This window comes from Balaenoptera musculus, chromosome 17 (assembly GCF_009873245.2).
Source record: "Balaenoptera musculus isolate JJ_BM4_2016_0621 chromosome 17, mBalMus1.pri.v3, whole genome shotgun sequence".
Lineage (NCBI taxonomy): Eukaryota > Metazoa > Chordata > Mammalia > Artiodactyla > Balaenopteridae > Balaenoptera > Balaenoptera musculus.
In genome coordinates this window covers 11,011,119-11,037,932 of record NC_045801.1, presented here as the reverse complement: position 1 = coordinate 11,037,932, position 26,814 = coordinate 11,011,119, and the positions used below count along the sequence as shown (strand labels likewise).

At 37.6% G+C, this 26,814-nt stretch overlaps 1 protein-coding gene across 10 annotated transcripts in view; it reads right to left on the bottom strand.

The window, feature by feature from the left end:
• Positions 1-26,814, bottom strand: part of CYRIB (CYFIP related Rac1 interactor B) — a 152,491-nt gene that overhangs the window by 42,633 nt on the left and 83,044 nt on the right. For 7 of the 10 annotated variants that reach the window (XM_036830188.1, XM_036830189.1, XM_036830194.1 and 4 more), the window contains one exon: positions 10,293-10,331. Coding sequence is in view for 1 of the 10 variants with exons in the window: in XM_036830195.1 (XP_036686090.1) it covers positions 10,293-10,331; positions 15,090-15,116 (66 nt within the window). In the remaining 9 variants the exon portion in view is untranslated. Of the gene's footprint in view, positions 1-10,292; positions 10,332-15,084; positions 15,117-26,814 lie in introns of all 10 variants that reach the window. The other 3 variants (XM_036830190.1, XM_036830191.1, XM_036830195.1) reach the window with 2 other exon arrangements.

The following is a 26,814-nucleotide window of genomic DNA, read 5'->3' as shown; positions in this document are numbered from 1 at the left end:
TAAGAATCCACGTGCCAATGCAGGGGACATGGATTTGATCCTTGGTCCAGGAAGATCCCACATGCCGCAGAGCAACTAAGCCCGTGTGCCACAACTACTGAGCCTGCACTCTAGAGCCCGCACTCGTGAGCCACAACCACTGAGCCCGTGCACCACAACTACTGAAGCCCATGTGCCTAGAGCCCGTGCTCCGCAACAAGAGAAGCCACCGCAATGAGAAGCCCATGCACCACAAGGAAGAGTAGGCCCCGCTCGCCACAACTAGAGAAAGCCCACGTGCAGCAACAAAGACCCAATGCGGCCAAAAATAAACAAATAATTTTTTAAAATTTCAAAATATCTCAGTTACCTCTTGTGATATAATAAGAAATATATATTTGGCCTTTATCACCAGTTCCTAACACAGAGCTCCTAAATCCCTGGAATTTCCTGGGTGGCAGGAGCCTCCTTTGTTTTTTAGATGATACTAGGCGAGCCCCTAGTTAGCTTCAAGATGGGGACTGGTTGCCACAAAGACCAAGGCGTGACTAGAGAGTTGGAACTTTCAGCCCCATCTCCTGACCTCTGGGGAGGGGAGAAGGACTGGAGATTCCCACAGAGCTGGGATTCAGGCTGGGGCGGCCTGTCTCCATGTGCCCTTAGCCACTCTGCTCTACTGAAATATGGCTTGATGTCGAATCAGAGAGAGCCTTAGACGTCAGGTTAAGGAATTTTATTCTCTACAATGAATATACTCTCTATAATGGAAGGGTCATGGGTGGCATTAAACATTTTTTAATTGTAAAAAAAGAATTGAGTTTGATCATCAATAGTCAATGATTTATCATCAGTCATGCCTACATAATGGAGCCTCCCGGTTGGTAAACGCATCCACATGCTGGGAGGATGGCACAGCCCAACTCTACGGGGACAGACGCGCCTATGCTCGGTATACTTCCAGACCTCACCCTATGTACCTCTTCATCTGGCTGTTCATTCGTACCCTTTATAAAATCCTTTATAATAAACTGGAACGAGTAAGTAAAGTGTTTCCCTGAGTTCTGTGAGTCATTAAAGCAGATAATTGAATCTGAGAAGGGGGTCGTGGGAAGCTCCAATATATAGCTGGTTGGTCAGAAGTAGAGGAGGCCTAGGATTTGCGACAGGCATCTGGAGTGGAGGGCAGTATTATGGGATGGAGCCCTTAACCTGTGGGGTCTACACTCACTCCACACAGTGTTAGAATCAAATGAATTATAGAAAACCTAGACGGTGTCTGGAGAGCTGAAGAATTGGTTGGTGTGGGGAAAAATACCCACACATTTGGTGTCAGAGGCGGTGTTGGAAAACAGTCCAGAATTGGTGACAGAAGTTGGTGTAAGTAAAAACACAGACCCCAGCATCCTCTTTTTGCTCAGGCTTCCAACACTTGTGTAAATTATACATATATTAAATTTCCTGTTTTAAAATACCTAGCAAACTCTAATGAAAAACTGATGAACTCATAAAAGTGCTAACAAAAGATCAAGATGAAAAAAAAAATTAATTACATGGGACTGAGTGAACTGATGAGGATGAGTATAATTTTTGCGACTTTCTGTTTGAATTAAAAAAAAAAAAATCCCACAAGGACTCAGAGGCAAAGAATATACAAATCAATTTTCACTGCAAAGTAAAGGAGCTGCTACAGTGGAGGATTACTGGACTGAATGTCAATATTATGACATAGTATGAGTGTGTTTCATGTTTGGTAATTGCAATCACTGTTGCTTTTGTTGTGGTCATCCATGTACAATGCTTGATGTCAGTCTATTTATCTCTTGTAAAAATAAAATACAGTGTGTGAAAAAAATAAAATAAAATAAAATAAAATACCTAGCAAGGTTTCTGCTTTCCTAGTTGAAATCTGACTTATACAGAGGAACTCACAGAGAGTAGCTTAATTCTTAACCTTACCAACACTACCTAATCCATCATCACCAGGTATTAGTGTACCTCTTAATAAAGTGACTCTTTGATTCTCCTTACTCTGCAAACTATGAAGAAAGAGAAGCATGACCCAGGTATTCCTGGGTGCCCAGCTACAATACCACCACACTCGTACTAAAATCTCACCACCAATCCCTAGCACAATGTATTTTATTAGTCTAGTGATTAACATGGAGTTAAGCTACTTGCCTTAAAGAAATATGACATAAACAAAGAATGGAATGAAAATTGGGAGACTTGATTTCTAGTTTTGACTCTATCACAAAATATGTGACTTTACACAGGTCAGTTTACTTGGTAGACTGAATGTCTCACATTTCTTCTGGCTCTGATTCTACATATGGTACGATATGCTGACATCTAGTGGATACACTTAAATTTAGTATTTTAAAAAGAAAAATCTTAGTTAAGCTATTTTATTTTTTTAAATTTTTTTCAATTAATTTATTTATTTTTGGCCATGTTGGGTCTTCGTTGCTGCGTGTGGGCTTTCTCTAGTTGCGGCGAGCAGGGCTATTCTTCATTGCGGTGCACGGGCTTCTCATTGCGGTGGCTTCTCTTGTTGCAGAGCACGGACTGTAGGCGCGCAGGCTTCAGTAGTTGCGGCGTGTGGGCTCAGCAGTTGTGGCTCGCAGGCCCTAGAGCACAGGTTCAGTAGTTGTGGCACACGGGCTTAGTTGCTCCTTGGCATGTGGGATCTTCCCGGACCAGGGCTCGAACTCATGTCCCCTGCATTGGCAGGTGGATTCCTAACCACTGTGCCACCGGGGAATTCCCAGTTAAGTTATTTTAAATAAAACACTCACTAGGATGCCTGGCTATGTGCAATAAGTACAATAAATTAGGAGACCAATGTTGCTCCTTAAATGGAAGTGAGCCATAATAAAAGAGTATTACATCAGATTGTCATGGCATCTTGGAGTTTGATTCAAAGATTACTTGTACTAGTACTCTTCCATGCACCCAGCCATTAAAAATTAAACCACCAATGCAAATTAGCTGCCTGAGTTGCAAATTTAGAAGAAAGCAAAGAAATGCTTCCTGCTCTAATGTCCTGCATTCAGGGACAGACAAAGGTTATGAGAAGGACCAGTACAAAGTTCTGAAGTAAATAATTTAGGAGTATACAGGATGGTGCGTGATGGAAATATGAAAGCAGAACAAAACAAAACTGAAACTCAGAATTACCTAGTTTATAAGGATTTATTATGAAAGTTTCTCTTTAAAAAAATATATGATCATTGAACTGAAGTCACTTTCTTAAAATTTACCACTATTTTCAAATCCAGGAAAAAATTATATATACTTATCGGTGGTAAAAAGAATACATGTTAAAATGCAAGGGAATGACAAACACAAAAGTTAAGATACTGGTTATCTCTGGCAAGGGACAGGGCCATAGGACTGGGAAACTTCAAAGGTTTAGGGAATACTCTAGTCCCTCAATTACTGGTGGATTCATGGAAATCTTTTATTTTTAGGCTGTTAAATTCACAAATAAAGGTATACATTCTTTTGTCTGTATCAATAATTCTAAAAATTTAAAAACTAAAGCCACTGATGCTCAGAGAAGACATGTGACTCATTCAAAGATGCCCAACAAAAATGACCGGAGTGGAATTCAGGTGCCTGAACTCTCCCAAAACACATGCAGCAATGCATGAATGGTCTATTAAATGAAAATCTTACCATTATAAAACCCTAACTTCTATATCTAGCTGTTTACAGTGCCTGGTGGTTGCTATTGCTGTTTTAAATCAAACAATGTTTCCTTGGCTCCTATCTGCCAATCACTGTGACAAAGACTGAATAGCTGGCATTGAAAAATTCTCAGACAACTGGAAGAGACCAGACAGATAATGTGGCATGCTCCCATGCAGAAGCATGCCAACAACTCTATGAACATACAGAAAAAGGAACACCTAACCAAAGGCTTCCCAGAGGAGCTGATTCTTAATTTTCTTATTTTCTATCTCTTCAAATTAGGAAACAATTCAAACATTAAAAATATCATATTCACATACTCTACCACCCAGCAATAACTTTTTGCTATAGTTGCTTCAGACGCTGGCCTACTTTTTTTGTGTAGTTAATCTCCCAACCTCCCCCAACCAACTTTCCTCCCTTCCCCTCTCACATCTCCTAAGGTAATCAGCATCTTCAAAACATGCTTCCTTGCCAAACATATTTTAAAAATCTTACTGCGAAGGTACGTATTCATAAACTACATAGTACTGTTCTGCTTTTCAATTTGCATTCATGATACACTGTCCATGTTCCTTTAAAACTCACTTTTCCCACTCAATGGTGTTTTGAGAATTATCCACGTTCAGTCATTTTAGATGTTACATACTATGCCACTGTTCAAAGAAACCAGTTTGTTTATTCATTCCCCTACTGAGGGACAATGGATGTTCAATTTTTCTCTATTAACGAGTTATGCTTTACACACACTACCCATACTTTGTGCCCATGTACAAGAGTTTCCACAGAACAGCTATTTAGAAATCAAAACGCAGCTTTTAACTTTACTAGACTGTACCAAATTGCTCTCCAAAGTACTTCTATCAATGCACTGTTCCACTAGCAAAAGACTTCCTCTCTTAGCCTCCAAAACCTCAAGCTTTAATTTTTAGATTGTGAAATATCTAATGTTTTAATGTGCATTTTCTTGATTACCAGTAATAAATGTGTATTTCTTTGTATGTTTATAGGCCATTTGTAAAATGTACGTTCATATCCTTTGCCACCTGTGCCATTTATTTTTTCCACTGTCTCTCAGCCCCACACCTACCTTTGCATACACTACTCTCTCTACTCCATACTGCTGGGGCCTCGGATCTGTAAACGACATTCCCTAGACATCCTGCCCTGCCAGCTGGGTTCCTGTTGGGTTATTTCGATAAGCGGCACTAGAGGGTGAGGAGAAGGCTGAAGAGAGAGAGAAGCTTCCTGTTTCTAGCCAAGACAGACTAGCAGCTGCTGTAGGAGAAGTTCAGTTGGGGTGATTCCGGTATCCAATGCCCCAGTTAGAGACAGAAGTCTAGCAGAGGCAGCAGCTTACCTCTGGTGGCAGCAGGCAACACCCCACCTTTTTTGTCACTCTATTCCTCTCCTTCTCCCTTTTGTTCTTCCAGTCTTTCTAATACCTTTAATAACCAATCCTCTATGTTACATTCCCTCTATTTGAAATACTCAGAGTAGTATGTCCTCCTAACTTGACTCCAACTGATATACCACCCATTTTTTCCCCCAACTGGGCTTTAGGAATTCTAAATACCAATCTTTTGATGCTTATATACATGGCAAATACTTTCTCCTAGTCCGTAATATGTCTTAACTTTGTTTATGGTGCCCTTTGTTCCATGCAATCCAATTTTTCATCATTTTTTTGTGGTCTGTGCTTATTGTTTAAGTAATGCTTCATCCTCAAAACTACCTTAGCAGTTCTTGGCCTTTTACTCACTCATGTGATTGTCAGGTTCTACAAAAAAAAATCTTGATGGGACTTTGATTTTCCATTAAAAAAAAAAAAAAAAAAAATATATATATATATATATATTATTCTGAGGCAAAACTGCCATTTTTATAAAATATCAACAATTTTTTCATTTAATCTATGAATATGGTAGATTACATGAATATATTTTCTACTTCTAAACCATCCATGCATTCCTGGGATCAACTCTATTTGGTCAGTTAAAGAAATATGAATTCCTAGATTTGATTTACTAATATTTTACTTTGGATAATCATAAGACCAACCAATAATTTTTCTCTCTGTTTTTGTCTTGTCTTGATATTTTATACATTGGCTCTTTCTTTTCTAAAGAACAGTTTATAGAAGATAGAGCACATCAGTTCCTTGATGAGTTTTATGGGAAAGTTCTTCCAAACATCTTTTTCATCTTTGAACCTCTAGCCTCCGGCAGACATTTTATTATACAGTCACTACTCAATAAACATTAGTTGAATTAATGAATGAATTAAAATTCAAGTAAAAAAAGCTTGTTCATCAAAGAAAAGCATATCTAAACGAAGGGCATCCTGTAAAAGGTGTAGCTTTAGGTCAAATGAAACAAACTGCAACTTTACGAAGTAGGGAGTGGGACTTCCCTGAGGTTCCAGTGGTTAAGACTCCGCGCTCCTACTGCAGGGGGCGCGGGTTCGATCCCTGGTCGAGGAGCTAAGATCCCACATGCCGTGTGGTGCAGCCAAAAAAACAAAACAAAACAAACAAACAAAAAACACACAAAGTAGGGAGTAAGCTTATGGAATGTGTTGCCTACAAAGGAGTAATGCAAATATAAGCTCCACAAAGTTGAGAAACCCAATCAAGGGCAAGGTTAGCAGGCAAAGGTTTACTGCTAATACATCAAAGCTGGTCTAGACAGCACTGATACTTTCCCACAACACCCTTTATCACCACTGAACTAATCGTCATCGGTATTTCTCGTGTTCCTATGCATTACAGCAACGAGAGCCCAAATTCCTAAAATCTTGATCCTAAAACACAACAGTCATCCTCAGAAAAATCGCTTTTTAATATACATTGTGGCACAGAGGTTAAGGGCTACAGAGAGGTTCTCATCCACTACATATAAACATTCCGCCTCACCCTCCAAGAATGAGCGCCTCTGATTCCTCTCCCAGCCACCAAACTACAGCAAAAACAGCAAGGAACTTGGGCCTCAAAGCCAGGTTAGGAGGTCTCAAGGTAGTGAAAGGATAAAATACGAACCTGTCATCATTCTTTTCCCCTCAGAGATTTCAGAGGAGGAGAAAGAGGGGGAAAGCAGGAGACCTCCAATCTCAAGGAAATCTTCCAGGATTTGATATATAGGAATAAGCATTTCTAGTTATCTTTTTATGATTGAAATGGTTAAGAGGCTCTTAAAAATTGCCCTTCCAGGACTTTCCTGGTGGTCCAGTGGTTAAGACTCTGTGCTTCGGGTTTCCCTGGTGGTGCAGTGGTTAAGAATCCGCCTGCCAGGCCCCTAAATCACTCAGCACAGACCCAACAATTTTTTCTTTAGGGCCCATTAAAAATTGCTGGGGTTTCCCCTGCCAAAATAGCCATTCATATATATCTGAATAACTTATGAATACGGTTTATATATAAATAAAGCATTCCAACAACAACAACAAAAAAAGAATCCTCCTGCCAATGCAGGGAACACGGGTTAGAGCCCTGGTCCAGGAAGATCACACATGCCGAGGAGCAAATAAGCCCACAAGCCACAACTACTGAGCCTGCGCTCTAGAGCCCGCGAGCCACAACTACTGAAGCCCACGCACCTGAAGCCCGTGCTCCGCAACAAGAGAAGCCACCGCAATGAGATGCCCGCGCACCGCAACGAAGAGTAGCCCTAGCTCGCCGCAACTAAAGAAAGCCCACGTGCAGCAACGAAGACCCAACACAACCAAACATAAATAAATAAATTTATTAAAAAATTAAAAATAAAAGGAATTTAAACGTTTTCCTTGTTCTTGAACTTAAATTAAAATCTCTTACATATAACTTCTCCAGGCTCATCATAATCAAACAGAATACAAAAACGAAATATAAATTTTCTCTTCTTTGTAATCATATAAGTTTTAAGATACATACTTCAATAATTTTTCTACATTTTGTAAGATAATGATAATATGATATCTCTCTTGAGAGATAATGCTAAAAAGACTCCAACAGAGGTCATTCATTACACTTTGATCTTTCAGAGGAGGTGGTAATTATAACCGCTTATATATGTTTTATTTATATCATTTTTAAAAATAGTACTTTACTTCAGTTAGAGAGTAGACAGATTCCCTCAGTAAATTTAACAAGCATACTCTATAATTATTTTCAAATACCATGGTCTGATACCTTTCACTAAATAACGTTATAAAAGCTGATTTACCCAAAAACAAACAAACAAAAATGATTTACAAAAAATTGGAGGTAATCTACTGTTTCTCAGTATAGTGGAGCGTATTAATTTTAAATGAATTTTTGAAACCATTAAGTAAGACCAAAATGTAGTATGTGTATACCATATAAACTTTTTTGAATTAAGTATGCTACCCAATAATTATAGCGTTTAAAGTTTCACATAGCATATACAAGGACAATACTTATATAAATCCAAGGTCAAATCACTTAACCACTTTGAATATTTTTACCATGTCTAAAGTTGCTGGGAGGGAGAAAGGAGAAGAGAAAGGAAGGAAATGAAGGGAATGACAAGGGATAGAAAATCTGAGGCCAGAATATAAGGTTCATGAAATGACTTGAAATCATGTAGCTCAATTCTCTAAATTCATAAAAGAAGGGAACTGAGGACTAGAGAAACTTGGTGACTTGGGCAAAAGCAGCAAATTAGTTTTTTAAAAGTGGGGCTTATTCCAATGACGTTGACAGTGCAGCTTTTAAGAACATCTTTAGAATATGGCATCAGAGTCAGATCACACTGATAGAAAGAATCAAGGACCACAAGCAAAAAAAAGGAGAAAAACCAAAACAAAACCAAAAAAACCCAAACAAACACCACGCAAGTCAGATACCCCTTCCATGTCCTCTTCAAAACAAATATTAGGGCTATTTTTGTCGTCAACCAAACTTCAACACACCTGCCATTCCCTTTATTAGTAGTCAGCTACAAGGTGCTGGACATACAAATTTAGTGACACCATTCCAGGCTCTTCCTGGCTTAGGTTGGCATATTCTCATGTATAGTTCATACTCCTGAAGTAAATGGAAGACACTTGGTGACTTCTTACAAGTCTTGACCTTTTTTTGTGCTTCTATAACACAAGCATCAGAGCACTTACTATTTGCATCCTTCCTATGACAAGTAGGACATTTCTCTTGTTAAACTTTTAGCATCGCAAACTGATATGTTACTTTCTACATGTTTATTTCATGTTCCTTGAACAAGAATGTGAGGTCTTTGAAGGCAAGCACTCTCCAGGGCTTCACACTTATCTTCTGTTCCCTTTTCTACAGAATATGCTGTTGTTTCTCTGATTACTGATCAGCAAACAGAAGTTTCTTCAAAGCTATTTCGGTTAGAATATTTCTTAAGGAATGGATGTATACCTCTACTTCTTTTAAGATCAGTTATACAGAACATAAAAAACTACACTTACTCAAATATGATGGAGAAAGAAAGGTCTAGCTGACTTTTCACTAATAGGAGTTCTTAATCTGAGGTTCAGAGAGAGAATTCAGTGATCTGCTGAATCTGGATGGGAAACTTCTTACTAACCTCTACGTGAGATTTAGCAATTCCTTCAATTAAGATTATAGGTAACAAACCACAGTAGGATTAGAAATATCTATGAATTTGTCATTAATAAACATCACAGGTATTTTCACATTACATTACAATTACTGCAAACTCATCATTATTTAAAATTACAGTACTTAGCAGAATTGTCACTAAAGCTTATTCTCTAATGTGAGAAGCATATATAATACTCTATCAAAAATTTGCATTTTTAATATTTGTTAACTACATTTCAATACTAACTGGTTTCCTTTTTAATTCTATGCATTTTACTTCATAAAATCATGGATTATTATTAGAATTCATGGAACAAAAAAATGGTTGAGAACTCTTGCACTGTAACACAGAGAGTAGGTGAGATGATTACAATTCCAAAGGACTACTATGATAACTGTCATATCAGTTCTAATAAAATGACAGGCAAGTTTTGAAATATAAATATCTGTTTATAATTAGAAAAACACAGAGACTTTAAGCTGATCATCTTCACTCGAAGAACACAAAGTATGTCTATAGAAAAATTACATTTTCAAATACCTATTAACTTGTTATAATTAAAACAATTACAGGATTATAAATGGTTAGGTACTCAGGACCTTTTAACGGTAATTATTTTTTTGTTGTGGTTGTGCTCTTTACTTTCAAGACTTTATAAAAGGACCAAAATCCATTATAGGTAGAAGTTTCTTTCCTTCTAGCTAGCTTTCAAGTATATAAATACATTTTATTTTTAACTACTAGAATTATGGCTTAGACATTTTTTGATCAACTATACTGGTGACAGCTAAAATGACTTAAAAAGGAATTCAAAGAAAAACACATACCTCTCCTATTGAAAGGAAGCTGCAAAAAAAACTTCTAATTAATCTATATTACTTCCCATTCTAAGCCAGAAACTAAACAATATAGGGTATTTCCTACAGACATTTTTAGCAGTTCAATATTATATACAGAACATTTTCCTTAAATTATGCTTAGTCAATGTAGTTTTTTATTTAAATCATAACTTTTCATTTGTATTTGAATAATCATTTCCCCCAAAGACATATTTACCTTCAGCCAGTGCTGGTGATTCTGTTCTTGTCCCTCTATCTGTTTAAAGAAAGGAAAAAGGAAGAAAGTCTAAAACATTATTATAATTTAAAACAAGTTTTAATTTTATGAAAACTAACTTTAACAGCAAAGTTCATCAATGCTATTACATACCACATGCATGAGCCATATATTTCTCCCCTTGGATTAACTCAACAACTATTTATGGAGGACTTACTAAGAGTAAGGCATTATCTTAAGCCCTGAGAAATACCAATAGGTGATACAACACCCTAGTTGTCACCCTCAAGATATTAAAAGACAAGCAGGTGTACCAAGAAAAGTACACAATTCTCATCATAGCTTATGAAGCAGGAGATAACGAGAAAAAAATTTAGTAATTCTTCTTTATTCACATACCAAGAGAAAAAATTAGTAATTCCTCTTTATTCTTGTAAAATTCTCAAAAGAAGCATATTTCTATATTCTTATCACAGTTTAAGTTCAGTTTCAATGTATTAAAAAATCAGTTTTATTACAGACACTAAGATCCTTATATTCCATGACAATAACCTATTATAAGCCAGAGGCACATTGGCAAAACTCACTGAACCACAAAGTCCTCTCTAGGACTGGTTTTACTTTTTCAAAGCCTTATTAAACAATTTTAGGTGAAATTAAATTTTCAGAATGAGTTTATTCTAACTTTGCAGCTAAGAATAAAGCCAGATAACAAACCAGCTTAATTCACAGAGTGAGGAGATACATTTGACTAATGTAACTAATCACCTTTATGTGAAATTTTCTTCCCCTAATTATTTATCTTATGTAACCCAAGAGTCCTGGATTAACAAATGTAACAAAAATTTCTATGTATAAAAGATTGGTAACATCTTGAGGGAACTGGGCACTGTCATCCAAGTGGGTAAGTGATCTGACACAGTCTTCCCAAGGCCGAAATGCGGCACTGTGTCTCTGACAGATTTAAAAAAAAAAAAAAAAAACACGAGTCCAGGAACCAAAAGATGAAAAGTAGACTGGCAACCTTAGGCTCCACTGGGTTAAAAATTCTGATTCGGCGGGAGAAGGGGAGGCACTTCGGTCAGGAGCTACAGGAAGAGTTCTAAAGCAATGATCAAACGGGAGAGGAATGAGGGGACGTGGCAGCGCGGGGCGGGGGGCGGGGGGGAGTCCTGTAGACTGACCTTAACAACCACGAGGACTTCTGGCTGCTGCTACACAACAGGCACAGGAGAGAGGGTATCGTGAACCTAGGGGATTCGACTGAGGCTGCCAGGCCCAGGGATAACTGTAAATGGGCAGCTGCAGCAACTATGGCCCGGCAAGGATAAAGTCACTACCGGCACTGATCCCTTGGGGAAGAAAATCTGGGTCACTCTACCAGGAGCATGGATCAGCCTGTTGAAGTGCTGGCTGAAGGTGAGGAAAATCTAGAATAAGCAGTGGACTGAAATAATGAACGTTATTCCACTAACCCTCCTGCTGTAAGTCTGATGTAGAGACTGTGGCCAGCCACCACCTTGAAAGCTTCGCAGTGAAGGGCAAGCATTCAGTGGAGGGTACAAGAGGGGGGGCTGTATGGGACACCCCTCACGCTCCGCCTCACATCTGCACTCCAGCTGAGGCACCTCCCCTTAGCTGCTTGCTGCACTGGTAGGGCTCACTTCCCGCTCAAAGGCTTTGCAATAAGAGATACTTAATGGAACTCTTCGGCCATCCTGAGTCATAATGAACCTGGAAGAGTGAAGGTGTTAATACCAACACCCTGGGCAACCCTTAACCAATGGGGGGATGAGGTCTGGTAGATAAATACCCTCTTCTTCCCACCAAAAGGCATATTCGTCATGTCCTCTGAGGGCTAAGGATCAAGCCCCAGCTGCTCACAGAAGTGACCAGGTCAATAATACAATAATACACCCTTAGATTGACTTTCCTTCTCTGTTTCACTTGCCCCAGTTCTCCAACTTCTGTTTCTTGTTAATATTTCCCCATATAAATCACCTGCCTAAAAAGTCCCTGTCTCAGGCTCTGCTTTGGGGGTGAAGCCAGGTCTAGACACTTGTCCTTCAGGATACCACACCTCCTTCCTTTCTGTCCCACCTTACTGGATGCTCCTTCTTCATCTCCTTTGCTGAACTTCTCTTCTCTAAAATCCCTGAATGCTGATATGTCCCAGGGCTCAGTCCCAGGTTCTCCACTCTCTTTGTGACCTCATCCCGTCTCAGACTTTCTGGATCATCTATATAGCTCAAATTTATTTATCCAGTCCAGACATTTCTCTCCATCTCCGCACTCTCATAGCACTGCCTACTCAATTATCTCCACTAGGATGTTTTAACAGAGACCTCAAACTTAACATGTTCAAAACTGAACTCCTCATCTCACTCCCCAAACCTGAGCTACCTGCAGTCTCCCTCATCTCAGCTGATGGCACTTCTGTCCTTACAGTTGCTCAGGTAAAAACCTTGAATTCCTCTGCAACTACTCTTTCTCACACATCCCATATTCAACTCAAACTCTCACTACCTAAAATCTTCATGGCTACTATTCTATCTCCTGTTTACTCAATGTTGAAGGTTCAGTGGCATTAGCAGTATTAGATCTACTATTACTTCTGTATTCAAGCGCCTCTACAACAGGCGTTGCAAAGTTAGATGCTGAGACCATGTTAGAAGTGCTAAGTGGGGCTTAATATCTACAGAGTGCCACAGCTATTAACATGCCAGGCTGAAAATACAGGTGATCGATCCAGTGCAAAGTACTCATATAAAACAATTTTTAGATGTTATAAAGTAATTAAATAAGTTTTGGAAACACTCAGTAGGCAAAAGAAACAGTCTGAGGGCTATATTTGGTTGACAAACCATCAGTTTACAACTTCTGCTCTAGAACTCTGTATTGTCTATAATTGATATAGTATTAATCCTTAATCTTTTACTTTCCTCTAGCAGTTAGGAGATGAATGGGAGCTATTTATGTTCAAAGCCTAACCGCTCTGGTTTTCCTCAAAAGCTCCTCTTGGATCAATGCTACTACAAATGGAATGAATAAACACATTTTTGCTTTTTCTGCCAAAGGAAAACTTCCTTCCCTAAGAACCAATGCAGCCACCCAGAAATAAAACAAGTGGCTTGGCTGGCCACTTGCATAAACCACAGGAGAAAAACCAGTGCCACTTACATAAAACCACGGGGGAAAAGTTCCACTGATTCTAATTTTTAATAAATCAAGAAATAATAAAACACTTGTAACTGTTTTCACCCTTAGAAATCAAATGTCAGGTCCTAAGTAATGAATATTAGATAATATGTAAATTAGATAATCCAAGCATCTAAAATCTATAAACCTAGAGGTTCCTCAAGTGTTAAAAATTTCTCTGCCTCCAGCAAAACATAAGAGCTATGACTTCAGAGCACTGTAGGCCACATTTACAGCTTTCCAATATTTTGAATGATGGTAAATAAATCTAACTGCATTAAATAAATGGTGTTGAAATAATCCCATGAAAAAATGAGACACAACCTTCTCAACCTAGATTGCATTCCTCCTTCATTTGGGTACATGATAAAATCTAATTGAATTCAATTTGTTTAAGCTCCCCTTAACATACACAAAGCAATTTAAAAAGCCATCTTAGAAACAGAAAAGAGCACTTGAAATAAAGGGCCTATTGACCATGTTTGCAGATCAAACAATACTACAAAAGTGCATTATTACATAATTCTAACAAATATCTGATTAAGTTTTAAATTTGAGAACTTGAAAAGGTTATTCTATATCTATTTGAGAAAAAAGAAACATGCAAATCTACGAATTTTTTTTGAAAGACAGAAGAACAGGTGAGATGGACTCATCCTACTCATTAATAATTAAAACTTTGTGGAACTGGTATAGATATACAGTGAGGGAAGAGAACAGAAATCAGAATAGGCCCAATTGTATATAAATGTAAAAAAAAAAAAAACACCACCAAATATTTATCAGAAAGTCTATTTATGTATACAGCACCAAAATAGATACCCTACGAGATACTATGATGAAAAAGATTGACTGTGCTCTCTAAAAATGTCTAGTCTTACCATAGCAATTAAAATGTTCAAGGTAAAAATGAGCAGCATGAGAAACAGCTACATACAGTGCTGTGGCAATTACAAACTTCCAGCTAGGAAATCAGGTGTTAGAAAAGATTTTATGAAGCTATGGAGCTCTGGCAGCTGAAGGAGATTTTGAAGAATGAATAGCATCTGGACAAGAAGGTAAAAAGTACAAAGAGAACATTCCATGTGAGGAATGTATAGTCATCACAGGGCAATGAAGAAAGAAAACTTTATTTAATAAATTGTGCTGAGGGCTTCCCTGGTGGCGCAGTGGTTAAGAATCCGCCTGCCAATGCAGGGGACATGGGTTCGAGCCCTGGTCTGGGAAGATCCCACATGCCACGGAGCAACTAAGCCCGTGAGCCACAACTACTGAGCCTGCGCATTTGGAGCCTGTGCTCTGCAACGGGAGAGGCCGCGACAGTGAGAGGCCCGCGCACCACGATGAAGAGTGGCCCCCACTTGCCGCAACTAGAGAAAGCCCTCGCACAGAAATGAAGACCCAACACAGCCATAAATTTTAAAAAATAAATAAATAAATAAAAAAGAATACAAGATGAGAAAATAAATAAATAAATAAATTGTGCTGAAATAATTCCATGGAAAACTAAGATACAACCTTCTCAGCCTACATAGTCTAGATAGAGAAGAGTTTAAGTTCTTAAAGCTAAATCTCAAAAAATAGAAAATAATACCTTACTTATCTTTAGACGAATAACTTGAAGCACTGTAAGAAATTTAAAATGGAAAGAGAGAATCAATCATATAAAAATTTAAAATAAAGGAAATCTAAAATGTTTTAATAGTTCATGTAAATATACACAAAATCACATCAAGAGAGGAAAAGATTATCATGGTAATTTGTATGAGAAAGCAAAACAGTAAACACATATATGAAAAAAATGTATATTCCCTAATAATAAAAAGGAAATATAAGCAAAGTGGTTTATAACACTGATTCTGGAATGAGATAAACCTGGGCTGAGTTTCCACTTATTTAAAATTATTAAGTTATCTGTAAAATGTTATCTGAGCATCAGTTTCATTTATCTGTAAAATAACAAAAATAATCTTACAGATTGTGTGAAGATTAGTGGAAATGCCAGTTTTGTTGAACATAATCACTATTTTTCTCATTTAATATTAAAATTACAATAATATATACGTATCTATTTTGACATTCTATCTCAAGTACACTATACTTAAAAGTATCCATGTCTAAGACACAGCAGAACTCAAATACATGAATACAAATCTCAGGCTTCTATGTCATCCTACACCATAATTACTACCACAAAACTGGTTTCATTAGAAGAAAGTGTGACGGTTACATTAAGAGCCCCACTCCGTGCTATACCAAGAACTACATTTTCTATATTGATAAATTATCAAGGTATATATAATATATATCATCAACCTTGATATTATGTAATAATTAATACCTTATTTAACTATATAATCCTTTGATACTACATAGCTTAAATATCAAGTATATTTTCACATCTTAAATTGGCACTATGAGTAAATTCTTACACTCTATTGTAAACTCATGCTCCCAAAGGTATAAATTATAGACGTTTCTCATGAGTCTAAAGAAGTTGTATTATCTCCAGGAAGAAGTAAATTTACAAGTAACAGTTGAATAGACAGCTGCAGGTCTTCAGAACAGGACTTTATTTTTGTAGGTTCTAAAAATTTCTTATAATTTTCATTTTCCCTTTTACTATAAGAGCAACACATGCTCACTAAACAAAATACGTAGGGAAAATAGAAAGAAAAAATATCACTACCTGTAATCCCACAACCAAAGCTAACTACTTGTGACAATTTATTTCATTCCCTTCTAATGCTTCTTCTATGCATACCTCTACACAACTGAACACCATTTTCTTTGTATGTGTCCTGTTTTTTATCATTCATATCATAAGCACCATTTTTACATCATTAAAAATTCTTCCCAAATCATTACATCCCATCCTATCATATGGGTATATCACATTTTTTTCAAACACTTTCCTACTACTGTACATGCTATATCCAGGGCCTCCAAAAGCACATAAAGACTTTGTGCAGATTAGCAAAAGTTATCCCATTCTCAAATTATGAACTGGTATTTTATTGTACAACTTGAACAACTACACAAGGTAGCTGTGCCAGGGTTGGGGTTCAAGAAACGCAGCAAGCAACAGATCTGGCTGTGCATACATGTATCCCTGCCCATGAGTCAAGCTCTTACGTACTCACAAAAATAACCCCTGGACATCAAGGCACAAATATGCCTAAGCCAGTGCCAGACACGCCTGCCCCAAATTTCTCAGAAGAGACTACGACATTAGTTCCTGTCAGAGGGGGTGGTAGGGGTAGGGAGGTGGGAGTTTGAGAATCATCCCCTAAAAGGGCAGATAAGTGAAAAAATAATCTCAGGGGATGCCTGGAATTGAATCCAGACAAGACACTGTTGTACACACCAGTGCGGCCGTGGAGTGTGAGCACTCCTGCGTCCAGAAACGCCACAGGTGCTGCTGTGGGTTTACATACCAGGCAACCGCTGCTCCAAAGTGTGCCCAGAAGGCCTTGATCCCTAAACCCACCCATGACCTCAGAAGTGACATTTCTGTGTTGTGCCTGATATACAGATGTGGCCCCTTTGTGCAGAGAACAATGTGAATAATTATCCTGGCCATGACCAACACAAATCTGTTGAAATAAGTTTAAATTAAGAGACGTAGAGGTCTTGATACCTAATGCCAAATTGCTTTACAAAGGTATGTTCCAATCTATACTGTCATCAGAACCACGCACCCTGGACAGGAGCGTCACTGTTTAAAAAGTGTGCCTGTATGCGTGCTTGTACACACACACATACAATATGGTGCCTTCTTTCACACTGCTTTTATTGAACTACTAACATAGTAGTTTTTCCTCCGCATTTGTAAAACTAACCCTTTCTCATTTTTCTATCAAGGCCTTACTTATTTTTAAGAGGATCACTGTCAAGTTTGAACTTCCTAGATCAGACACTCAATATAAATGTATATGATAAAGTTAGATACGGTCTTTAAACATTACCTTTCTGTCTACTAGGCTGCCATTTCATAAGTACTTACGGTGTTTGAGACACTATGCTAAGCACTTGGCATGATTTGTTTCATTGAAGACTAACAATCTAATGAGATTAAAATTATTACCCTCTTTTCCTTGATGAGGCTTTAGAGGGTGAAGTCGCTTACCCAGAGTCACGAGAGAGGGAGGGGGGAAGGCAGAGAAGAAGGAAAGGGAAAGAGGGGGAGGAAGGCAGGGAATAAGTGAGAGAACTATTTTTCAGGAAAATGTTAAAGCAGTTACAGTTACAATATTCCTTTCTGTAAATGTGACTTTCTGTAAAATAAATACTACTTCCCTACTAACTTCCTCTGTAAAGTTACAATGGTTCCTTAAAAAACAACCCACAGCAGCATAACTGGAAACCCTGAGGCAGGGGCTTCATAAAAATGATTACCAGGCTTTGGGAACATTATGCAGAACCTTCTTACTTCTGGATCTCCTGGCTACCGTCATCTCCTTGCCCTGATTACTGAACTTTCTACAATGGGATTTCTCTAATACCTAAACTCAGGTATGTTTTGGAACATACGGCAATAAACAAACTGTAAGATGCATTTGTGGACAACAGGTGCTGCAACCATCCCAACCTAAAGATTCCACAGGCTTAAGATATATTCTGTAAAACAAATACATACCCTATTTTGCAGTTCCATAAACTCAAATTCTGTAAAATAAATGCTTGTTTCAAAGAAAAGATAAGAGTTTTCAGTGTTGTTCATGTAATCTACTCCATATATTCAAAATCCCTTATAAAATTTACACATAGGATTTAATTTTAAAGGAATGGTAAACAAGAAGAGAGGTAATAACAGGAAAAATTTACAATTCTATATGTAAGGAAAATATCATTTTCCCTAGGGTCAATTTTAGAAAAGATCAAATAAATACCTACTTGTTTAATTATACTTCCTCCTAAGAACATAATGCTCCAAAATCATCATAAGTCACTGTATTAGCACTGAAATGACTATCTTTTCCAGCTTCTTGCCCTGTTTCATCACTTCCACCCCTCCCACCACTGCCACTCTCTCCACTCCTAGGCCTACTCTGAATTAAAACGTTTAAAAAAACAAACTATGACTAAATTTGGTTCATCTCAGAAATGCAAAGTCGGGTCAGAAAACCTAGAACTGATTTTTACCACATTAACAGATTAAAGGAAAAAACTCACATATGATCAGGTAAAGATGCAGAAAGAGCTTTTGATGAGAGCTATACTTACTTGTAATTAAAAAAAAAAAACTTAGCAAAATAAGGATAGAAAGGATAAAAGCCTACCAAAAGCCTATAACAAATTAAATTATTCTTAATGAAGAACTGTTAGAAACATTCCCTTTAAAATGTAAGTGAGACAAACATGTCTGCTATTACTACTTCTATTCAACACCTTACTGCAGGTTCAAGCCAACTTTAAAAGTCAAGAGAGGGCTTCCCCAGTGGCGCAGTGGTTGAGAGTCTGCGTGCTGATGCAGGGGAAACGGGTTCGAGCCCTGGTCTGGGAAGATCCCACATGCCGCGGAGCAACTAGGCCCGTGAGCCACAACTACTGAGGCTGCGCGTCTGGAGCCTGTGCTCCGCAACAAGAGAGGCTGCGAGAGTGAGAGGCCCGCACACCGCGATGAGGAGTGGCTCCCGCTCGCCGCAACTGGAGAAAGCCCTCGCACAGAAAAACGAAGACCCAACACAGCCAAAAATAAATAATTAATTAATTAATTAATTAAAAAAAAAAAGTCAAGAGAAAGAGATTAAGGGTCAAAAAAATTTTAAGGAAAAATCAATTCATTGATTGAGTTTGGCAAGGTAACTGAATATTATTATCAACATGAAAATCTCAATTGCGTTTCTATTTTCCAGTAAAAAGCTCAAAAGAGAATTTTCCCCACAGACACAATTTACAATAGCAATAAGAAATACAGTAACTAGCAATACATCTAACAAAAGTTCTGCAACATATACATGGAAAAAAATCATAAAACTTTATAAAAAGCCATAAATAAATGTAAAGACATCATGTTCATAAGAAGACTCAATACTGTAAGAAATGTCAATTCTCTCTAAAATTCATGTAAATATTAAATGCATTTCCAACCAAAATCCCCAAAGTATTCTTTTATAAAATTTTATAAGCTGATTCTAAACTTTACGTGAAAAAGCAAAAACCCAAAGAACAGCCAAAACGCTCAAGGAATCAAACAAGACAACTTGCTCAATCAGATATCAAGATGTAAAATAAAACAGGGGCTTCCCTGGTGGGGCAGTGGTTAAGAATCTGCCTGCCAATGCAGGGGACACAGGTTTGAGCCCTGGTCCGGGAAGATCCCACATGTCGCGGAGCAACTAAGCCCGTGCACCACAACTACTGAGCCTGCGCTCTAGAGCCCGCGAGGCACAACTACTGAGCCCACCTGCCACAACTACTGAAGCCCGCGCGCCTAGAGCCCATGCTCCGCAACAAGAGAAGCCACCGCAACGAGAAGCCCACGCACCACAATGAAAAGTAGCCCCCGCTCGCCGCAACTAGAGAAAGCCTGCACGCAGCAACAAAGACCCAACACAGACAAAAATAATTAATTAATTAAAATAAATAAATAAAATAAAACAAAACAACAGTAATTAAGACAGAATGGTATTAACATAAAGACAAACTGGCAAATGAAAGACAGCGCACAGTCCAAAAGCAGAATGCATAGTAGAGGAACAAATACAGACTTTTATGAAGAGGAAGTAAATGTTAAGGGACTGCACTGCAGATCACTGGGGAAAAGAGACTGTTGCGTAAATGGAGCTGGGGTAATTGATTATTCATATAAAAAATAAAATAAAATCCCTATCTTATACCATACATAAACCAATTCTCACGGGATTAAAGACTTTAACTTGAAAGGCAAAACTCAAACTTTTACAAGAAAATACAGGAATGGTTCTTTACAATCCCAAGGTAGGGAAGGGGTGTTTAATTTAAATGAAATATAAAAAGCATTAACCATAAACAAAAAGACTGATAAAATTGATTATATTAGTATCAAAAACCTGTTTATCAAGACACTTTAAAGAAACTGAATATATAAACAACTAAACTACAGAAAGATACTGACAATGTATATAACAGAGAAAGGATTAGTATCTAGTATACAAAGAACTGCTGAACTCATAACAAGACAAAGAAATCAATGGAAAAAAGGCCCACAGTCATGAAGAGGCATTTCAATAAAAAGAAGCACAAAAGGCAAATCCTCAGCCTTGACATTTATCAGCTAAAACCATATGAAATACCATTTTACACCCATTAGATTAGTAAAAATTAAGAACTCTAACAATATTAAGTGGGCAGAAATGAGTATCAACAGGTACTCTTAGATACCCAAAATGTGGGATTATAAATTGCTACAATCACTTTAGGAAACATTTGGCATTATCTTGTTAAAGTGAACACTGCATACCCTACAATCTAACAGCTCTACTCTCAGGTATATACCTACAGAAACTTGCATATAGATGCCAGGAGAAATGTACAAGTATGCTCAAAGCAGCATTCATTGTTACAGAGGGGAAAAAAAAAAATAACAAAACACTGGAAACAATATAAACTTTCACTGATAGGAGAATAAATAAATTGTAGCTTTTTCACACAATGAAAACGTATAGAGCAGCCCAAAGGAGCTACAGACACCTAGAAGGATAAGGTTGATTTCAGAAACAATGATGAATTCATTAAAAGTCTCAAGAAGACTACATAATAATTTTTATATAGCTCAAAAAACAGCAAAACTAAAATACATATTATTTAGAGATGCAGACATTTGTGGGGTTTTTTAATCTATAAAAGTGATAAACACAAAATTCAGGAGAGTATTTTCCTCTAGGGCGAAGCAGGGAAATTGTATAGGGAAGCAACAAAGTAGGTTCCTAGATCTTAATTAGTGGTGAGTTCATGGACTTTCACTTTATGCTTATTAATGATTTATAACTTACATATCTCTCATATATGAAGTGTTGAAGCACATTACAGAATGGTTCAGGTAAAATGAGTCAGTGAATTTTCAATCTGCATGTCATGCTTACGGTGACAGCAAACAAGCATGTTTTCTCCTATCACTGTTAAAGAAACTGATAATCTACACACAAAGCACAAAGGTGAATGGTACAATTTAGTACCTTGACTTTCAGGAATCTGCTCCACTTTCAAAACAGCAGAAGCTTTTGAGAGAAGCCTTGCCTCTTTCTAAGGTGTTTACAGTCAAAGCCCTCTTTTCTCCATCAGGATAATCAGAATCAGAAGTTGTTCAATTCAGCAAAATTCTTGATTGAGATAGATAGATAGATGTAATATATATGGCACACTCATTAGCTAATCCTTTTATGAAGACCAAGACACATTCTTTGAATATGGATCACTTCTAGAGTACTGCATAGGATTTCCTGCATAGCCTACTGAGATTTTTCAAGCTCTCTGTGGTGAAGGACAGCTGTTTTGTTTTTATATTTTCCATCCATCATGGTCCAAAGAGAAAAAACCCAGAATACTAATATACTAGGAAAAAAACCCCTAGAATACTAAAAAAAAAAAAAAAAGTAGTTTTTTAAAAGACTTGCAAAATTCAAATCCCAATTCTTTGCAGACTGGCAACAGTTTATGAACTAGTGCTGGTTTACAAAATGTAACATAAAGCATGAACTCTGGAGCCAGACTGTCAGGATAAGCTCCAGACAAATTACTCTCTGCCTTTGTTCATCTGTAAACGGGATAACAAACAGTAATACCTACTTCACTGGATTATTGTGAGGAGTAAAGGAATATATGCTTAGCACTTTAAAATATGGTTTATTGTATAAACCATACCCATAAATATATTTTTTCTAAAACATCAGGCTGTCTCCTTAAAATGTAATGAGAAATGAAGATACTGAAAATACAGAATGCTTTATATTTCTAGTTTTATAATTTTCTCCAATCTTTTACATCATTATTAGTGACCAATCACAACACTTCTCTCAAAGCCGGTCAACAACTGGTCACTGAACATCTGCTATCCAGGTCATACACAGACTGCAAAGCATATAGTTGTGTTTCCTCCTTGTCTCCCAGTGACAAACCCATGTGACGTTTTACAAAAAAAGGATAACCAAACAAGAGAACTTGCCAACAAAGATAAAGCTACAGTAAAGGAACAAAAGTGTTAACACTGGAAGTCAAATTCTAATGGAACACAAATGGAGTTATAGAAGAAACACCTGACTGCAAGAATGTTGACACTGCTGCCATTGGGGAGACTAACATGCAGTCAGAGGAAGAACTCTGTGGAGGCAAACTTATCAATATAAGTGAGAAAAGTGGTTATGATGAAAAGGATGAAGATGTCTCAGAGGAAGTGACACCGGCAAAAAAATTCTTATTAAAGGAACTCATGGATATGTTTCATGACATTGAGAAGGCAATGGATGAAATGCTGGAAGCCGATCCAGACTTAGAAAGAAGTATGACAATTTGGCCAAGGCATAAAAATGATACTCCATATTGTAAGCTATACAACGGGGGGTGGGGGAGGGAAGCATGTGATTTCTCACTTGTAATTACAGTAAATATTATAGATCTAACCTATGTAAAAATACATAAATATTAATAGGTCTAACCTACATTAACAAAGGAAAATGGTCTCTTTTGGAAGCAAAGAATACAAAGTCCATCCATTCATGTCCCTTTCTACAACTGTGGCAGCCCACAGAGTACCTCTGAAAATTACACTTCACAGTAACAGAAACACACAAGTCCATGGTTGGAAAATCCAAAGTCCCAAGGCTAAGTCCACTTCTTAATTTGCTCTAGCCATTTTTCCTACTGCTGGAAATACACAACATAAGTGTTTGGCAGCAATATACCAAAAGTGCCAAATATTGAGATAATGCTCTACAAAAGTATATATTTAAGTGCAACATGTTCTCAAACTTCTGGGTCTGAACTGCAGTATCACAAATTTCAAAATACAGATGGTCATATTTTGAGTCATCTATGCAGTCTTTTTCAAAAAGCCTTATTCCATACACTAGAATGAAAAAAACCAATCTATGCAAAATAAAACTAGGAACCATTGATAAAATCAAAGGTACGCATGCCACTCTTAAAATTTCTTAATCCTTAATATAGCATTAAAAATTAAGAGAAGTAACTTGCAAAATCTGGTTGTATTGAAAGGTAACTTGTGTTGCTTACAAATAACATAAGCCAGTGCACCATTTAGTCTGAGCTACTGCAGCATGACACCAACCAAGCCGGCATTACAGACCTGATCCATATTGGGCCTGTGAGCTTCAGAGAGAAGCTCTGTGCCTGGGTCACACACTGCTCTCCTAATTCCAGAGAGTTCTATGACCAAAACAAATATTTAATCATCTTCCTGACAAAAATATGGATCCATATGTAATACAATTTGACAGAAAGAAAACATTAGCTTTTAAACTTAAAGCAAGAAATCTCAAGTCTCCCAAAGCTTCAATTTCTTCATCTGTAGAAAGGAAGATAATACCTATTCATAAGATTGAGAGACTCGGAAATAAGGTACGAGGGGCACTTACTCCATTGTCTGCCTCTTTTTCCAGGTCTTAACCTGTCACATTAGGCCAACAGCATTCCCTCTGCATAGGTGCCGTTACTACCATTCTTGTAGTTTTCAAGGCCCAAAGAGTTTAAGCAGCACCAGAGGGTGACAGAGTTTCTGTTTGTCGATTCAACAAGCAGTACTAAAATCTTTATCTTATCTCCAGCTGTGCTTGAGATACAAAGAAATAAGCAAATCTTTATCCTGAAAGAGGTTAATGACTTCCTGTGGAAATGATACTTGCATATGTAAAAAGTAACAAGTCCTTAACAATTCTGTCCATACTAGATCACTGTTACAGACTACAATTATAATAGAAATTTAGAGAAAATTTAGTGTGAGAAGGTATATTCCAAGATACTTAAGAATCTTTTCATGGGGCTTCCCTGGTGGCGCAGTGGTTAAGAATCCGCCTGCCAATGCAGGGGACACAGGTTCAAGCCCTGGTGCGGGAAGATCCCACATGCCGCGGAACAACTAAGCCCGTGCGCCACAACTACTGAGCCTGTGCTCTAGAGCCCGTGAGCCACAACCACTGAAGCCCACGCACCTAGAGCCCGTGCTCCACAACAAGAGAAGCCACCGCAATGAGCAGCCCACGCACCGCAATACAGAGTAGCCCCCACTCGCCACAACTAGAGAAAGCCCACATGTAGCAACAAAGACCCAACGCAGCCGAAAATAAACAAATAAATAAATAAATTTTTTTAAAAAAAAATCTTTTCATGGACCCCACAACACATCAGTTCATTCAACAAAATGTTTGGCTCTTTCCCAGGACTGAAAGCCTGTTCATTGTCATTGTATCCCCTGCACTAAGCACAATGCCTGACACGTTGTAGTCTCCAATGTGTGTATCCTGGATGAGCGGATGAGTGAATTAAGCAAACAATATGAAAAATGATTTAAAGATACCAGAATAAATGTGACATGTTTAGAGTTATGGCCCCATAAGACAGGCCATTCTGCTAAAAGGATTTGTTTGGGAAAATGAGAGATGAGGAGAGATCAGTAAAAAAGTAACGGGTTAGGGGACTTCCCTGGTGGTCCAGTGGTTAAGAATCCGCCTTCCAAAGCAGGGGACTCGAGTTTGATCCCTGGTCGGTGAACTAAGATCCCAATACGACGGGGCAACTAAGCCCGTGCCCTCTAGAGCCCACATGCCACGACGAAGACCCCGAGTGCCACAACTAAGACCCGATGCAGCCAAATGAATAAATAAATAAATATTTTTTAAAAGCAATGGGTTAACTGATAAAATTTAGAAAAATGTGTTATTTCCCCTATTTAAATTTAAATTAATAAATAGACTTTAAATAAAATACTCTAAGGTGTGCACCATGGTTTTATAGATAATGGTTTTTCCAGGCTAACAAAATAATTCAATTGCAACAAGCATAGATAACCACTTTGAAGAGATACTGTATGTCTGATTTGTAGTATTACTGCACAATTATCTGAGTAGTCATCAAATAGTAGATTTTTCAAAACTATTAAAAAATGCTTTGTCACATAATTTTTTTTTTTTAATGTGCTAAACTGTTTCCTAATGGCAATTCAACAAAGATAGTAGAGGACTTCCAACACCAGATGTCACATGCAAGGCAGAGTATAAAATGCTGAGTAATATAAGACCTGCCCTCCAGAAGCTATGAGAAGTCTATGAGAAGACACGTAAACAAATTATTGCAATACAGTGTAACACAATGCTACACCAGAGTTCTGTGGATAAAATGCTTTGGGAAAACAAATGAAGGAGTAATTGAATTATGCCTAGAGGACAGTGTCAAGGAAAGCTAGAGAAGTGATGGCCCTTGAATTTGCCTTGTATGTTTAAAAACACCACCACCACTAACAACTTCCAAAAACATTTTTCATATGCTTTAAATTAAGTAAAACATTTTTTTAAGTATTTATATGAGCATATCCATTAACCTGGAATAAAAGGATATTCTCTCCTCCTAAAAGGATTATTTTAAATGCTATCCATCTGGTTGCTAACAAGGGGCACATAATAGGTTAACGCTGAAGTCCTTAAGAAAAAGCTTTGTTAAATTGAGACCGAGGCAACATGTAGAATTCCAGAGAACATGGGACTTCCCTGGCAGCCCAGTGGTTAAGACTTCACCTGCCAGTGCAGGGGGTGTGGGTTCGATAGGGAAGCTGAGACCCCACATGCCTCGGGGCCAAAAAACCAAAACATAAAACAGAAGCATTATTGTAACAAATTCAATAGAGACTTTAAAAATGGTCCACGTCAAAAAAAATCTTAAAAAAAAAAAAAAAAGAATTCCACAGAACAACAGGTAAGATTTTTCAGTCCCACTAAACAACAAAAACCACGCCAATTTTTTCAACAATTACTATCCCATTTGCTATGCATGTTTAAATCTTAATCTGTTTGTCTTTCTTTTACTTCTACTTATTGGAGAGTTTAGATAATTCCAGATATTGACTACTCAAGCCTGAACTTATACACCAACTAAGGGGGAAACACGTTCAAGAGAGGACATGTACTCATTGTGGTAATCATTTCACAATATATGGAAATCAAACCATCATGCTGTATGCCTTAAACTTATGCAGTGATGTATGTCAATCACTCCTCAATAAAACTGGAATAAACAAAGAATAGGAAAAAAACATGTACTATTCTAAAAATTATTCTTTAATGACCAAAGTGTGTGTGTGTGTGTGTGTGTGTGTGTGTGTGTGTGCGCGTGTGTG